The sequence below is a fragment of the Canis aureus genome, chromosome 13 (genome assembly GCF_053574225.1).
Source record: "Canis aureus isolate CA01 chromosome 13, VMU_Caureus_v.1.0, whole genome shotgun sequence".
In the NCBI taxonomy this organism is placed as follows: Eukaryota; Metazoa; Chordata; class Mammalia; order Carnivora; family Canidae; genus Canis; species Canis aureus.
In genome coordinates, this window is record NC_135623.1 from 57764203 (window position 1) to 57781898 (window position 17696).

The following is a 17696-nucleotide window of genomic DNA, read 5'->3' on the forward strand; positions in this document are numbered from 1 at the left end:
GTATAGTTTCAACAGACCCTTTTGTTTTCAATAGGCATTGATCAGGGGATAAAAGGATAGCAAGTAAAAATGCTTTAGTACTGTAATGGGAGCTCATCCAGCTGACCATATGCATGACCATTTACTGAGATACTTTCTTTTCAGTGGTATTCAGTAAAATAAAACACAAGCTCAGAAAAACAAACCTTTAACACAAAGGTGGATTATTTGTATTTGTTCTAGTTAGTTCTAGAGATACAGCAGCTTATGCCCTTTTCTTTCTTTTACTCACCAGATTCTTAGCCCTGATTCTCATTCATTTTTGCCTCTAATTTTTTCCTTCCCATCTTTTCTGCTGACCTATATCTTCTAGGCCAACTAGGAACCTTTTGTGACCCCAGAACAGATACAGAGACCCCAGTCCACCATATTCTAAAATATCTCATCTCTTCCTTCTTCAATTCAAGGACCTACTTGTTGAGTTGAATACCTTTATTTAACTATTCCGAAGTCAGTGTCTAAAATAACTCTGCTTACTATTCTGTTTAAGACAGGGGACACATTGTCAGGCCAAATATAGTAACTATTAATTTCATGTGGTATAATCTAGTGCAGCAAAACTGGAGTGATGAAAGGAAGGTGGAAGGGAAAGGGGTTTGCGTTTGCCCACAACATTTAAGGTGTTTTGTTTTGTTTAAGACCTGCTCTAGCTCTTACTACATGGATGGAAGGGCAGCAATCCCTTTCTTCTGTTTTTGTTCTACATAATTACCATCTGCTTGGTATTATATGGCTGAATCATTCTAAAGTAACAACTAGTGTTCATAATGTTAGGCAGTAATAATATTTTTGCTGTAATAATTAGAATGTCCTCTCTTCTTTTTGATCCTTATTGACATATCTTCTATTATAACATGAAAAAAGTATACAATTTTTTGACAAACCATTATGGTATAGCCTCTTTAATCTCTGGGCTAGATTGCAAAATCAGGATCAAATTTATACTACAGATTCCCTTACAAGAATCCTATTGTGTCCTTCCTTAAGTATCCCTTTATATTAAAGAGATCAAAGCTGAATCTTATTTATCATCTTAACCAGGATTAAAGATCACACACAATCTGATCCCCCACTGTGGAAAACGTCCCTGTCCCTCTCTCCATACTCTCTTTCTGCACTTATCTGTAAGTCTCTGTCAGGAAGGATACTCCTGATGGTCAGATATATGATAGCAACCAAATGGGTGGAGATGGGATTGTGTGCCATATGCTATGCTTGGCACTCTGTCCTTCAGAATCTGCATGACCCAGAAGTTAAATACAATAGCTGCCATTTTACAGATGAGGAAACTGAGGTTCCAACTGGTAAAAGAATAAATTTTGCTCTGAAATTTTGATCCTGGGTTTAAATGAACTGTGGTATCTATCATAAAGGAACTAGGGAATCAGGAGGTACAAATTTGGGTTTTTTTTTTTTTTAATGGTGAAAATGAGGTAAGTTTGGTTTAACAGTGTTTGAATTTAACGTAATAACTTGTAAAATAGGCCAGGACTAAAGATACGGATTTGAGATTCTGACAGAGGTGAAAGTTGATGCCATTGCATAAATGAGATCTTAGAAGTACAGAGAATTGCACTGTCCAATTTGGTATTCACTAGCCACAGAGGATACCAAGTTCTTGAAAAGGTACTGGTCTGAATTAAGATGTGCTGTGCATGTGAAATACACACTGGATTTTAAAGACTTAGTAAAACAAATGTAAAATACCTTATTAATAATTTTAATATTGTTTACTTGTTGAAATGATAACTTTTAGATATGTTAGGTCCAATACAATATGTGATTAAAATAATACTTTTTTCTTTGTTTTTTTCTATGTTGGTTACTAGAAAAATCTTTTACATATATGGCTCATGTTACATTTCTATCAGGCAGTGCTAATACAGAGAGAGAAAACAGGAGGGACACCTGGGTTGCTCGGCAGTTTAGCACCTGCCCTTGGCCCAGGGTGTGATCCTGGAGTCCCGGGATCGAATCCTGCATTGGGCTTCCTGCACGGAGCTTGCTTTTCCTTCTGCCTGTGTCTCTGCCTCTCTCTCTGTGTCTCTCATGAATGAGTAAATAAAATCTTTAAAAAAAAAAAAAAAAAAGAGGAAAAACAAAACCTACGGAAATGTAAATTTTTTGAAATTAATTTTTTTAATTTAAAAAGTAATACATGCAAATAAATAAGTTTTTAAAGTTTTTAAAGTAACCCTAACTGGGGCTCCTGGGTGGTTTAGTTAAGTGGCTGCCTTCAGCTCCCAGTCATGATTCCGAGGTCCTGGGATCAAGCCCCATGTCAGGTTCCCTGTTCAGTGAGGAGTCTGCTTCTCCCTTTCCTTCTGTCCCCTGGCTCCTGCTTTTTCTTTCTCTTCCCCCCCCCACCCCAATAAATAAAATCTTAAAATAAATAAACAGAAACCCTGCAGATGAATATAAAATGAAAAGTCAGTTTCTCCTACCACCACTAATATCAGTGGTTTCTTACTTTCTCTTCCAGGAATATGATAGATTTGAGAAAGCATTTCTAAAACTACAGAGAGCTCTACTTGACCCTCTGAGCCTCTCTGCCTGGGAGAACTATGGCTCTTACATCCCTTCTCACTTACCAGGCACTCTTCCTGGCTGCTCCCTCACCTTGGTGCTCATTCTCCTTCCTTATCTTTAGTAACCTGTCATGTTCTTTTAGCCTATTTGAATTCTCTCAAATCTACCAAATCAAATACTCAATACCAAGCACTTCAAAAAGGACCCAGTGAACGTATTTGTCTGTGTAATGTGACTGAGACATCTTCCTGGGTAAGGGCTGGTCTTGCCCTTGTCTACTCCTTGCCTGGAATCATTAGCCACAGAGTTGGTACCCCATTAATGTTTGTAGAATTAGTAAATAAATGGGTGAATGAGTCAAGTACTTCTTTATAATGGAGCTATAAAAGTAAAGGTATAAGACCTACATCTCGTAGCAAACAGGCATTTATATAGTCTACTTAGATGAATGAGGGATCCCTGGGTGGCTCAGCAGTTTAGCGCTGCCTTCGGCCCAGAGCGTGATCCTGGAGTCCCGGGATCGAGTCCCATATCAGGCTTCCTGCATGGAACCTTCTCTCTGCCTTTGTCTCTGCTTCTCTCTCTGTGTGTGTCTCTCATGAGCAAATAAAATCTTAAAAAAAGAAAGATGAGTGAGTTTTAAAATATATATGGTATGTGTTTGATAGAAATCTGATGCTTTCCTCCCATCTTAAAATAATGAAAACTAGAACTATTCAGTCGTCATGACTACCCTAAATAATGCTGGACTTTTCAAATCAATATATTTAACAAGTGTTTATGGAGTACCTGTTAGACACCAAGAAGTATGCTAGGCTCTGAGTACACAGTAGTGGGTAGAAGAGACACGATTCTTGCCTGCATGGAACTTAACACATGGTTAACTAAGCACATGGCAGATGCTTGGCAATTTTAATACCAGTGATGATCTACAACAATGACAATGATAGTTGACCTTTAATGATTGCATAATACATGCTATATTTTACACTGAACGCTTTATTCACATTATTTTACTTAGTATGCCAAAAATGCCACTGGGAGTTATTGAAGTCTTTTTTTTTTTTTTTACATTTTTATGTATATAAGGAATCTGAAGCTTGAAATCAAATGCATCTGTGCTATTCTAGGTGTGTCTAAAGCAAGCGACAGGCGTAAAACTATCTTCTACTCCTGATCAGTGATCTTTTGCTATATACCACATTGCATCTTTACAAGGGAACTGTGACCTCAGTTAAGGGGATTCAAGAACATTTTGGGTGGTGATCCTCTTAAAAAGTAAGGATTTCAGGTAAATCTTAGTGGCAGATAATAGATGTGACAAAAGCAGAAGATCATTGTGACATATGAATAGCTGTGCACCCCTGTTTGAACATTCAAGTAAATATGTACTAAAACAAATGTCTGTCTTCATGTTCTGTAGTGTTTTAAATTTCATTCTCTGTGCTTGTCTCTAACAGACAAAAATTGGATCAGGAAAGTTGATGGGGCCCAAAGGAGTCTCTGTGGACCGCAACGGGCACATCATTGTGGTGGACAACAAGGCGTGCTGTGTGTTTATCTTCCAGCCAAACGGGAAAATAGTCACCAGGTTTGGTAGCCGAGGAAATGGGGACAGGCAGTTTGCAGGTACACTCGATGGTAATATGTAAAACCCCTTTTTTATGCTTCTTCTGCTCACATTTGCATGATGGAGCATGTGGAAGATGCCTCAATCCCCAGTGTGTTTGCTGGCTTTGGGAAAGATACTGGGGATGAAATCTAAGCAAAAGCATGATGAGATGCTTCTCAATTACTCCACCTGCAGTAAGTTGAACTGCAGTCCATGCGTGGTTTTTATTGGCAGCAGGCAGTTAGAAGTCTAATTTTTGAATTTAAGTAAAACATAAACTCTAAGATAAAATATTTTTGAAATAAAAATATTTGACGAGCAGTGTAGTAACTCCTAGTTCTCCCTAGCTGCAGCTTTGTTTAAAGAGCTTCTGAATGGGAGAGGTTTTTTTTTCACCTTTCTGGATAAGAGAACAGGACTTTAGAATATTTGCTGAGTACACGAAGGACAGTTCTGTTACTTTTCTTTTTGGTGTACCACTTTGCAAGTACAAGCTTCTTAGTTTCTCACATCTGCAAGAAGAGGCTGAAAACAGTGTATACATTTTCTTTTTGAAAGGGTGCTTTTGGCATTTGACGATTATTTGCATAATCTTTTTTTTTGTGTGCTTTGTCTCCAGTTTTGCCAGGTTCTGAATGTCACCCAAAATTACAAAATATGGGTTTCTGCTCTACTTTTTTAAAAAAATTCAATATTGGAGTCTTTTTCTTAGGACTGAGAATCTACATCTTTCCTCAGTGGGAACTGAGGGCCCTAAAAGGATTAATGTGTACTCAGAGAAGCTGGCAGATGTGACTTTCAGACGGTGGCTCGGAGAATGAATTCTGATGCTTATTGCTCATTCCACTTCATTAGGGCTGCTGGCACACTCAGCTTGGTCTAAAAGAAGCCAGAGTAGACAGTCCCAAGTGTAGACTGATAGAGGACCCACATTATCTAGAGCCAGAGTTCTGGCTGAATGATCTTTCAAGAACTAAGTCTATAATTTGTTCTTTCTTAAATATCTAATATGGTAAATTTTGCAACTGCTGTGGTGTTGTAATCATTTTTATTGTTAGAGTTCTCACATATTTTTTTTCACCTTTTGTGCAGGTCCCCATTTTGCAGCCGTAAATAGCAATAATGAGATTATTGTTACGGATTTCCATAATCATTCTGTCAAGGTACCATAAAATGCGTCAATTATTGTTACCTTTTAACTGCTTTTATTGAGAAATCAGTCTGAGAGAAAATAATATAATACTTCTATGCAAAGGAACTAAAGGAGTTAACCTAAATAAAAGAGTAGATTTTGCTTCTCTCTAAGATGCAAGTTTTAATTTGGACACACAGACTTTGAAGAGTCAGAAAATTGAGCAAAATATGGTGGTGATAAGTTTCTTAATTTGAAACGAGTGTAAATGGAGATGACTTAAAAATGAAATTTGAAAAAGCAATTCCTTGAACCTAAAGAGGCAGAACTTTCTGCAGCTTCATAAAATCAGATCACTTTTGCAGTTATCTGCACCATAATGCCTTTCAAACAAATTTAGATATTAGAATGCTGCTGCAACCAGAGATTTTAAAAGGGAAATAGTCCTGGTATAATTCCTATAGCTATTTCATACTTTTTAGAATATTTTCACACTCTTGGTTTTCCCTAGGGTACAATGCCCATTACTCTTCCCCCAAACAGTGTAATACATTTTTCTTACTAGGTATAGGGAGAAGAAAGATTTGAGGTTTATTGTGAGCAAATCAGGAAATACAAAAATGTATCAAAACAGATTTCTCATTTTGCTGAAATGAGAAAATGTTTAGTACCATTCTAGATCATGATTCTCAAGGTATGGTGCGGGTTCCACTGAAGGTATGCCAGGTGGTCATGGGCAGTGCACTGCCAGACATTTTTATTTTAAAAGTTAAATGTTTATTTTTTAGGGTTACCTTCTGTTTATATCAAGTGGTGCTGGTTTGCACTTATAGAAGTGATATAGTTTTCCTTGTAAGTAAATTCATTTAAATTTTTTAAAGTGAGGCATTTTCAGAGGGAAGGATAATAAGGAAACAGCATAGATGATAATATGCCTGTGACTAAAGTCTGCTCCATTGGGCAGCCAAATTGAAAAATAGCTATTGTTGATAACTGGAACAGCTACGTAGAAATAGGATTTCAATACCCAAAGATATTCTCTCTTCTGAGTCCTTCACTGCTTCATTTCCCCAGCTTGTCCCCAAAGATATATTTAACCTGAGTAAATGGAAAGGTTTTGAACTTTTTTGGTGGGTGCCAAGTCCTTATGCAAAAATAGAGCAGAGCGGGCTGTGGTGATGGGACAGGAGGAAAAAAAGGATGCCCACCATTGCTTCCTTCTCAGGCTGCTTCCTGCCATGTTGTCTGTCCCACGCTGCTGCCATAGTGATAGAGCTCCATCCCCACTCCCCCCACCTCCCTCCATCTCTTGCTCTCTCTCTCTCTCTCTTTACGTGTCTCTCTCTGGGACCTGTCTTGGTAAAAGAAAGATGACTAGGAAAAGTAGTGGTGGGGAGGAGGGAAACAAAGAAGCAATAGGGCAGTAGGGACTGCGCTGTAGACCATCCTCTGGGGTGGGGGTGGGTGGCTGTCACAGTTTTGCATGATGAGAGTAACTGCAAAGTAATGACAGGCTATTATCACACTTCCTTTCTTCTATTCCCTTTATGGAGGACTCCTTGAACGAGAGGGCGCGTGTAACCAGAAGGTAACCCGTGTAGATGAACAGAGGCCAGCCAATGCCTGGCACCGCTCTGCCTACCCCCACTGGAAGATAGTAATATTAATCAAGTTGCTCTTTTCTACTAAAGCGCAACTGTGGCCTCAGAGCCTTTCCGTCCCAGTGCTCCAGGCAGTCTCTATGAATCAACTGGCATTGGTATGTGGGAGGACTCCTATTTGCCAGCAGTGGCTGACAATGTAGAAGGAAATAATACCTGTGTAAGTAATCAAGATGCAAGGCAAGGTAGCAATATTTTCTTAAAAATAGGTACATATAAAGTTCTGTAAGAATCCAGAAGAAAACAAAGAACAGATTTCTGTATCTCAGACTATCAGGGAAGACTGCCAAATGGAGGTGGTATTTGAGGTGAGCAGAATTTTTAAAATCAGGAAAGGATTTTCAAAGTCACAAAAACTTGCGTAAAAACTTGTTAGAAAAATCAAAGCTGTAAAAATTTACTACTTCAGCTCATGCATCTGCCTCTTAATTATGTTTTCATCTGAGTAATTTATAAGCAATTAAATGATGTTTTCTTTATAATTATTAAGATTCTGAAAACTCTTCCAAGTTTTCAGTATAGTAGAGGTAGATTATTGTAGTAATTTAAACTCTATTTTCCCCTGATTTAAGAAAACCAGTCTTTTGTTTTTGTTTTTTTTTCTCTTCTCTTTGATAGCTGTTGCCATATAGCTCTTATGGAATAGTTGGGCTTTTGTTCCCCGTGTAACATGTGGCAGTTAGCAGTGGTTCTGTATTCTAGTTACTTCTCTGTTGGTCATTGTGAAAACTGCCTGTAGGTCAGGGCTAACAAATGGCAGAAGTCTTTAGAGGTCTTCAGTATGCATTCTCTTTTCATTGCAAAACAAGTAAGACTAAATTTGGCATTATCCGTCATTCCAACATAGAGTGGAAGCATTTGAGCCATTTGGAGCATGCCAAGGAAAACATACTTACTCAGAGATCGATACAAGCAAACAAAAAGATCATTGGTAGGACTTAAAAAGGGAAAGATCAGAGAATAATAAATTGTGTCCTCACCAGTAAACAAACACTTTCATTGGTCTTTAAAACAAGAATGTTTCATGTGAAAGGATATAAAAAGGAGTCAAGAAAGATTTTTAAAACATAGCATCTTAGCAAAAGCTGGTTCTTGTCCTTTCCAACAAACCAAAGAGGTAGCTTACTTACTTGGCAAATTAATTGAATTAATTCAAGAAGCAGTCATGATTCTTCATCTTAAAGGAAGTTTAGCCTTTAGAGATGGAAGTTTCTCGCTTTGCTTTCCCAGTGTACATAACTAAAAGAGTCATTTTAATCTTTCAAGATCACAGAGGTGGCAATAGGAGAATCTGTAAAAGATCCTGAGATCATTTTCAAATTAGATCTGCACTTGGTATAGGGAACCCTTACTTTCATGGTGCTTTTTGCATGTAATACTTTTTGATTTGTTAATGAGTACGTCTACACATGTAGGCTAGGTGATAATGGATGCTTAAAATAATATCCTGGGTATATTTCACAACCATTAAGTATCATCTGAATCATCAAGGTAAAAGTATGCATACTATAGTCTTAAATTTAAACACATATTTAAAAATTTAATTCTGCCCAAATCAGTAATCTTTATTTGATACAAATACAGTAATACTTCATTAATAAGAATATTTAATTAACTGCAACAATCCATTGCTTTTCCATATCAGATATTAAAGAATTTGCTAAAGAGTTCTGTGTAGCTCCCTACTTATGTCAGCCCCCTCCACTCAGTATGCTCCATCCATCAAAACCTTAGGGTCATATTAACTCTCTATTTTAACTAAATATATATGTTGAAAAAAGTATATAAAAAACCCTTCTCTTATTCTTTGCCTGTGCCATTAAACACACACACACACACACACACACACACACACACACTTTCCCCTGATGTAAGTGTGAAGTCCAGCCTACTCTATCCCATGTTGAGTTTGCAGAAAGGTAGTAAATTCTGAGCATTTGGCCTAACCAAAAACTTTTAGGTCCTGATCCAACTTTGATCATCCATCATGGTAGAAATACAATGCCTGTCCTTCAAATTTAGCTATTTATTTAAAGGCAAAATGAGTAATATTGTTGAAAGTTATAGCTCCACTTTCTCACCCTACCCTATATTTGTATATTATTTTGTAATTTATAACAAAAGTATTTTTCTTTTTTTTTTTTTTTTTTTTAATTTTTATTTATTTATGATAATCACACAGTGAGAGAGAGAGAGGCAGAGACACAGGCAGAGGGAGAAGCAGGCTCCATGCACCAGGAGCCTGACGTGGGATTCGATCCCAGATCTCCAGGATCGCGCCCTGGGCCAAAGGCAGGCGCTAAACCGCTGCGCCACCCAGGGATCCCACAAAAGTATTTTTCATATAAGTATTCAATAACCAGATATAAGCTAGAAATAAATGATTTAGCAAATGATAAATCAAATTTATGTAGCAAATTGGGGAGCCCTAAGTGATATGGGGGTCTACTTTGTAGATTTATTTCTTTTTTCAGAAAATTTTAAATCATAGGGCTTGTTATTAAAAACCTGTGCAGATACATATTTTTTAAGACTCATAATGTTGGCACAACTGTTTTCAACTTAAAATGAAATAATTTAAAAATATCTCTTATAGGTGTTTAATCAGGAAGGCGAATTCATGTTGAAGTTTGGCTCAAATGGAGAAGGAAATGGTCAGTTTAATGCTCCAACGGGTGTAGCTGTGGATTCAAATGGAAACATCATTGTAGCAGACTGGGGAAACAGCAGGATCCAGGTAAGTGAAAATGCTAATGTATTTGTTTAGAGTGATTGCTATTTGTTCAAAGTGAAGAATTGGCTGTCTCCCAGCTGGAATGTTTTCCTTTCGTCATTGGTTAGGTTCTTCATAGACCATAGGTAATCTCACCAGAAGTGCTAAACAAAGGAAGGTGGAGGAGAAAAAACATCAACAGATTACCAGAGTGAAGCTCTCTGAATTGGGAATTTTTAACATGAATCCCATAGATCCCCAAAGTGTTTGTGGCTAGAACTCAAGAGGTCCATTGAACAAAAATATTATATTACTATTTTTACTAGGTACTAATGAAAAACATTTTTAAAATTATGAATAGAGGCAGTTGTCACAGTAATTTCAGTAATACCTATAACTTTGTCACCAAGAGGAATCACAGATAAAGAGGAATCACAGTCAAAAGATGACTACTTCATATCCACACGTACAATGGGACACCTGGGTGGTTCACTTGGTTAAGTGTCTGACTTAATTTTGGCTCAGGTCATGATCTTTTATTTAACAGTTGCAGAGGTCTTGAATTATCATTTATGCTCATCATTCTTTCAAAACTAGTGAGTATTAGACCCATCACTACTACTTGTTATTTTGTGTGTTGGTTAAAAAAGTACACATATTACTGTATCGCAATTTTGTAAAATTTTTACAACTGTATTTTAATATAATTGTTCTCCTTTATAATCCCATGTATTTTGTTTTGTGCATTTAAAAACATTATTCTGCTGAATAACATGAGTCAGAGGGGATGGGATGTCTCAAGGAAAATTTAAAAATATATTGACTGAATGAAAGTGCAAATACAGCATATCAAGTTTGTGGAGCGCAGCTAAGATGATTGTGAGAGGGTGATTTTTTTCCCCAGCTCTGTTGAGCTGTAATTGATATACTACATGTCACATGTTTAAAGTATACAGTGAGTTGATTTGATACATTTATATATTACAAAATAATTACCATCATGTCTTTAGCTAATTTGTCCCTCACCATCACATTGTTAGCATTTCTTTTTTTGGTGAGAACATTTAGATCTACTCTCTCAACAACTTTCAAGTACCTAAGTTTTCTTAACTATAATCACTGCACTATGTGGTAGATCCCCAAAACTTCCTCATCTTCTAACTGGAAGTTTATATGCTTTGACCAACTCCCCATTTCCCCCACTCCTCAGCCCTGGTAACCACCATTTGACACAAGAGGGAAATTAGTAGCACTGAATGCTTATATTAGAAAGTCAGAAATGGGGGCACCTAGGTGGCTCAGTGGTTGACTGTCTGCCTTTTTCTCAGGTTGTGATCCCGAGGTCCTTGGGTCAAGTCCCACATTGGGCTACCCACCGGGAGCCTGCTTCTCCCTCTGCCTAGGTCTCTGCCTCTCTCTGTGTTCTCAGGAATAAATAAATAAAATCTTTAAAAATAGAAAGTAAGAAATCAGTAATCTGAGCTCCTACCTCAGGAAGCTGGAGCGGGAGCAAAACAAACTGAAAGCAAGCAGAGGGAAGGAAATAGTGAAGAGAGGATCAGAAATCAATGAAATGCAAGGCAAACAATAGAGGAAATCAATGAAACAAAGTTGGTTCTTTGAAAAGATCAATAAAATTGACAAACCTCTAGGAAGACTGATAAAAGACACAATACACTAACATCATTACAGACTTTGCAGGCATGTGGAAATTCCTTTGAACAACTCAACATGTACAGATTTGACAGTTTAGATGAAATGGACCTCAAAAAGTACAAATTCCACATACTCACCGAATATGAAATAAATAATTTGAATACTCTAAAAACTATTAAGGAAATATATTTCTTAATTTTTACTCCCCAAAAAGAAATCTCCAGACTCAGATGGTTTTACTGGAACATTCTACCCAACTGGGTGAAAGGCACAGGGGATTTCTCTGTACTATCTCTGCAACTTACTATGTCTTACGAACCTACGATTATTTCAAAATTAAAAGTTGTCAAAAACAAATTTAAAAAATAGTATGTTTTCATGGTTTAGGAATAATGGTGTCATGAATCGCATTTGGCATTTTAGTACCCAGATGTCTTTTGTGAAGACTGCAGTAGTTAACAGTTTGAATCTGATACAGGTATTTACTTCTCAGAAAAAGGATTGAGGGGCATCTGGTTAGCTCAGTTAGTAGAGCATATGACTCTGAATCTCAGGGTGTGAGTTGGAGCCCACATTGGGTATAGAGGTTACTTAAAAAAAATAAAGATTGATACTATAAATGTAAATCTAAATGCTTTTATTTCTCCATTATTTTTATCTTGCTTAATTATGCCAGTGGACATCTACACTTGAAAGATGTGATGGAAAGCCAGAATTGTCTAAGTGATAGAAAGCCAGAAGTCAGACAGGAAACGAAGTGCACACAGCAGTTCTGTGTAAGACCACAGATGCTGAGCTGTTTGGATTATGGCCATCATAGCACCTGCCTAATCACACTGCCTTTTAAAAGAAACCTATGGGCCTAGCGGAATGGTCAAAAGAAACCAGCCTGGGCCTTGTAAAGGAGAAGCACTCCTTTTATTTCATCACGGCAGAAGTTTACAGACCAAAAGATGACTACTTCATATCCAAGTGTACATGGGACACCTGGGTGGCTCAGTCGGTTAAGTGTCTGACTTAATTTTGGCTCAGGTCATGGTCTTGGGGTTGTGAGATCAAGCCCCACATGAGGCTCTGCTCTGGGTGTGGAGCCTTCCTAAGATTCTCTCTCTCCCTCTCCCTCTGTCCTCCCCCTACCAAAACCAAAACAAAACAAACATACATGTTTTAGGGCGCCTTGCTGGCTCGGTTGTTGAGCATGTGACTCTTGATCTCAGGGTTGCAAGTTTGAGCCCTATGTTGGGTATAGAGATTACTTAAAAATGAAATCTTTTTAAAAAAACCCACAAATGTATATATTAAGCCACCAACTTCTTATAACTCCCTCTTTATTTTCTCATTGTATATTATGACTCACGACCATACCTCTGTGTTCTATTTGCTGATATTTTCCTCTATTATGATTGAGAATAAAAGAGGCTGTAAGTCAGGGGGAAGGTGAAGGCCAAGAGTAAGAAACAAGGGTCCTTCATTTTCAGGCACCATTGAGGGCTATTCCTCTGGAACTAAGAATGTAAGTGAAATCTGTTGGCCAATGACATGCCTCCTTGTCAGTGACTCCGGGACATAGAGAATGAGAGGAGAAAAAGCAAGGTTAAGTAGAGGGAAGGAATGGATTTATGATAGTGACCTAAACAAACCTCTGGGCTTACATGAATACTTTTTCTAAAGATTTATTTTTATTTATTTTAGAGAGTGGGGGAAGGGCGGAAGGAGAAGGGAGTCTTAAGCAGACTCTATGCCGAGATCATCACTTGAGCCAAAACCAAGAGTTGGATGCTTAACCAAGTACAACCCCCAGGTGCCCCATACCTGCATGCTTTTATATTGAAAAGATTAGTAAGGGTTTTCTAACTCCTATTTCATCATATTACCATAACTTTCCTGTAAAACGTTGACTTTATATTTTTTACAGGTTTTTGACGGAAGCGGATCTTTTTTGTCCTACATTAACACATCCGCTGACCCACTCTACGGCCCCCAAGGCCTGGCCCTAACTTCAGATGGCCATGTTGTGGTTGCAGACTCTGGAAACCATTGTTTCAAGGTCTATCGGTACTTACAGTAATGGTTGGGCAGCTGGACAGCCCCTTACAAAGGTCTTGCACTATAAACTGGAATGGATTTCTCGACGCGGGACCAGATTACACTAGACTTTTCATGCTAGAAAGAATCAGTGATGAACTTTCCAAGGGTATTTCTGAATGTAACTATTTCCTTAAAAACTGCATATCTGATTTCTGTAATTCACTTCTAGGGTTTAAAGAAAAGAAATCCCTTCTACTGAATCTATGGAAACTGCAAAGTTTTACGCCTGTGAACTATGGCTTATCAGACAGGGATTTATGTAGTTGAACTGATTTTGCAAATCAAACACTAAAAAAACCTAGAATATTTAAAAATATTCGTTAATCCTGTGAATGAATGGTAGCTTTTGTGCAGAGCTTCCAGAAACAAAACAAAAACAAAATCTGTTGTAGTTACATACTTTATTTAACTTTGGTTACGAGACCCGGGGGATCTTCTAACCTCACTTTTACAGTAGGTATTACTCACGTGACATTTTTTGGTTACCAGTAACTACATATAAATTAGAAAAAAAAAAAAAGACCATTTTATAAAACCCTCCCAGCTGTGATTAGGCAGGCCTCTTTTGAGTTTGGCACTTAAAAACCACTGCAAATTTCCCATCCTTTCTGGATTAGATCTAAGATCCTTTTTGTGTGTGCTTTTCACCTTTTCTCTCCTGCTCACCTTGTATCAAAAAACAAAGTCCATTTTCAGGGAATCATGAAATTCCCAATCCTTTGAAAAGCATATTACAATAGCAAATGCTACCTTTTGGAACAGCCCCCTCAACTCCAGATTAATGAATTGGTATGTAATCAAGAAAAAGTTAGCCACAGTTTATGTGCCATGTTCTCACGTGTCTTCCTCTTCCACTTCATGAAAGCGAAAGCTTTACCTCCTGCGAGATGTCAGCACATGTAGTAGGACACCAGTATCCTAGGACAGAGAGCCATAAGTAGCCCTTTGGAGGACTGATGGTGTCAACCAAAGGCATGTGATTGATTAATGGTTTCCCCTTAGAAAGCAAATGTTACCAAAGTTGTGTTATCTCGAAAGCATTACAGGTAAGGGCATGTTATGGTTATTTATCATTGTCTAATGAATAGTAGAGGCATTAAAGGACTATGTATACACGATTAGGGTAAGGTGTAGAATGTATCATATATATATATAGCTGAATCTTTGGTGTACTCAAATAGGCAGCACTCTGAAAGACAGAAGCATCGTCCAGCACATTCCTTTACCGCGCAGTTTAAAGCCGTCCTAGTAGAGCAAGCCCGAAAACAGGTTTACTTTTCACCATTGTCCAGTAATGATGATATTGGCTGACTTTTAGCCAGAAAATGGCCTTCTGTGCTTTCAAAAAAACAAAAACAGGTCAGAGGAAAAAGAAACGTTGAACTTGAGTTAAATTTAAGTATAAATGCGTTTGGAGAAATGTGAAGAATAATTTAGTTAATTGTGAATCTGTCATTGATACTGTAAAATAAAATGTGGTCTCTTTCCACTGTTTAATTTTCTACTCAGTTCTACCAAATAGGATGTCATGTTTGGCATTTTCGATAATGACTTTGGGATCTCTTTCACTGAAAGCACCTTAGAACTGTACTATGAGAAAACATTTCCCATATGTATATGTTATGTTCATTGCTTATTAATTTATAATTCAGTCATTCTCTTCTATAGGACTTTTTTAAATGTAGAAGGGAAATCTAGCTACTTCCAATTGTCTATCAAATTTATTATGCCCAAATCAACCTCTGAAAGAAAATTTTTCATGAAGATTTACATTAGATTTACCTTTTTGTTTGTTTTTTTAGCTAGAGTTTTCGAAATATTTGAGACTATAATGAAGTCATAAAATTCAATAACATTTTTAGAATGTAAAACTAAGATACTGTTTGCTAACAATACTGAACTAATAATAGTAAGTCTTTGAATTCAGACATTCGTATTCAGTGAGTGCTTACTAGGTGCCAAGCTGCTGATCTAGGCACTGAGGATACAGCACAGCCATGGAGAAAACAGACAAAACTCCCGCCTGCTTGGAGCTTATGCTCTAGGGAGGAATTTCATTTTGCCATTTACTAACATTCTGCATAAGATAAGCTAGACTCTTGATAGCTCCTAGATTCTTTAAAAGAAAACTTTTTAAATTGGTTAAATCAATTTTGGTTTATTTTCACAAGCAAAAATGGCTTCCTATTTAGGTTCTGTCACGAGCTATTGGTCTTAAGACTAGTTTACTTAAAAGAGTTATTTTGCACATCATTGAAATTTTTATTTGTGAATTTAGCAATTAACCAGCCATCATACCGTAACAGGCTGGATATCTCAATAATAGATTGAATACAAGGCTAATTTTTTTTTAATCTGTCATTTTTGGCACAAACTGGAATGGAAAAATAGATACTTCAATTCAGACCTGTTCCACTATGTGTCACTGGAACATATTGCTGTGGGCACTCCAAGAAACACTGTATTTTTCCCCCAACATATGTAGTCTCTTGTATGTTAAAGTGTAGATGACATTTCACAGTTGGATACATAGGAGCATTTACTGTATTTCTTAATAAGCATATTCGAGGAGGGGGAAAGTGCTGCTGATAAGATAGGAATAGGCAAGATTTAAATGAAATTTTGTCACAATCTATAGAAAATGGTTTCTGGTAAACTGAGAAGGATATTAAAGTAAGTGACTTTTTTTCCCTGAGCCATCATCATTGTTTGATTTCTCTTTGTCAAGTGTACAGAACCTGTCATACATTCATGATAAGTAGCACTGAAAAATTACCCATTCAGATGTCCCCTGGGCACTTCTGGCAAAAGATTGCCAGTTCGAATGTAAAGGTCGGTGATGCATTCCCACCCAGTATAGACCTCTCCTGCTGGACTTGGGGGACGTAGTCACTCGACCATCCCGAAACACATGAATAAAAAGCCTTTATCACTGTTCACCGTTTTTTTTAATGGTACTTAGTATCTTGATCAAACTTTTAGTCTCTAGTAACTAAATAAGTCCCCAAGTTTCCTTATTTTAATTTACTCTTTGACTAGATTTGAGACAAATACTACAGGTCCATGCAACTAGAATACACTTGCTTCTATTGCTAAGTATACAGGGTATGTCCTCACTTGGAGTTAACTGGAATAGCAGTACGGTAGCAAGTGTCTGTGGATCCTTACCATTGAAGGATATGCATAAATGCTTTGGTAATATCTACTGAGAGAATTGGAGGAAATAGCAAATGAACCTTAGGTACTGTGCAGATCACTTCAAATGGGAAAAACCTTTTTGTACACTTGGACTCCATAGTATCCTCCCTATTCAGCTTCTGAAAAGGGAGGAGTATTTTTAGTTAAATAATTTAAAAACAAGACATTTCCAGGTAGGATAAAATTGAAGCTATTTGCTGCAGCCATCGTCTAATTTTGCTTAAAATCGAAAGTGGTAATACTGTTGCATTCTGTAAATGTTGCAGGGTTTTAAACTTTACAATTATTTTAATATTTTTGATAACTAGGAATCTAGTATTGCCATAAAGGAAACTAAGTGCCCATTAAAGATTTGTTTGGTATAAATAAATGATTTTTTTGTTTTGTTTTAAATGACAGTAAGCTACAAATCATGATGTTTAATCTTAAACTTTCTGAAGATGAACTGTGTGGCAGTGATTGTGTGGTCTGTTTGTGGAGAATGTATGGAAAGCTATTAATATTCTAAACTAGATTAATAAATCGGCTATGTTGTCCCAATGAATGTACAGCACGTCCATTAATTTTCAAAAGCAACACAGCCTTAAACTCCGTGCTTTTGCTTTATGACATGGGAATGTTCTGTCCTCAACAGAGTGTATTCTTGTAATAGAATCCTTTATATCATTCTCAATTCTATTGCCTTTCAATCCTATGTATGAGTATTAAGGGTTTTTGCTTCCTTTTTTTCTTTTTAAATTTTGTACATTCCATCTTTATAGGTCTGTTTCATACATTTTGTGTATAGAACACTAAGTCTTGCGCTCTCTGACATTGATAACTGATATCTTCTCATTTGTTCTTTTACGAATCGAAATGCCGACTGCCTATTTAAAGAAAAGAATGAACGCTGTGCATCAAAGTGTTTGTATGTTCGTAGCTACATACGTACCACAGTATTTTGGATGCTTTAGTCTAAATAAAACTTTAAATTAATTCTGTCTTGAAACATAGGAGAAACAAGTTTCATGTGTATATCTTTACCATGCACAAAATCTCAAATCATTATAATAAAGCTTGTTTTCTCCA

At 37.0% G+C, this 17696-nt stretch overlaps 1 protein-coding gene across 12 annotated transcripts in view; it reads left to right on the forward strand.

The window, feature by feature from the left end:
• The window catches only part of TRIM2 (tripartite motif containing 2), a 168563-nt gene extending 150867 nt beyond the window's left edge, over window positions 1-17696 (forward strand). For 11 of the 12 annotated variants that reach the window (XM_077846418.1, XM_077846419.1, XM_077846415.1 and 8 more), the window contains 4 exons: window positions 4029-4209; window positions 5273-5343; window positions 9570-9710; window positions 13258-17696. In XM_077846418.1, coding sequence (XP_077702544.1) covers window positions 4029-4209; window positions 5273-5343; window positions 9570-9710; window positions 13258-13410 — 546 coding nt within the window. In that variant the 3' untranslated portion in view covers window positions 13411-17696. The remainder of the gene's footprint in view (window positions 1-4028; window positions 4210-5272; window positions 5344-9569; window positions 9711-13257) is intronic. The other variant, XM_077846416.1, reaches the window with a different exon arrangement.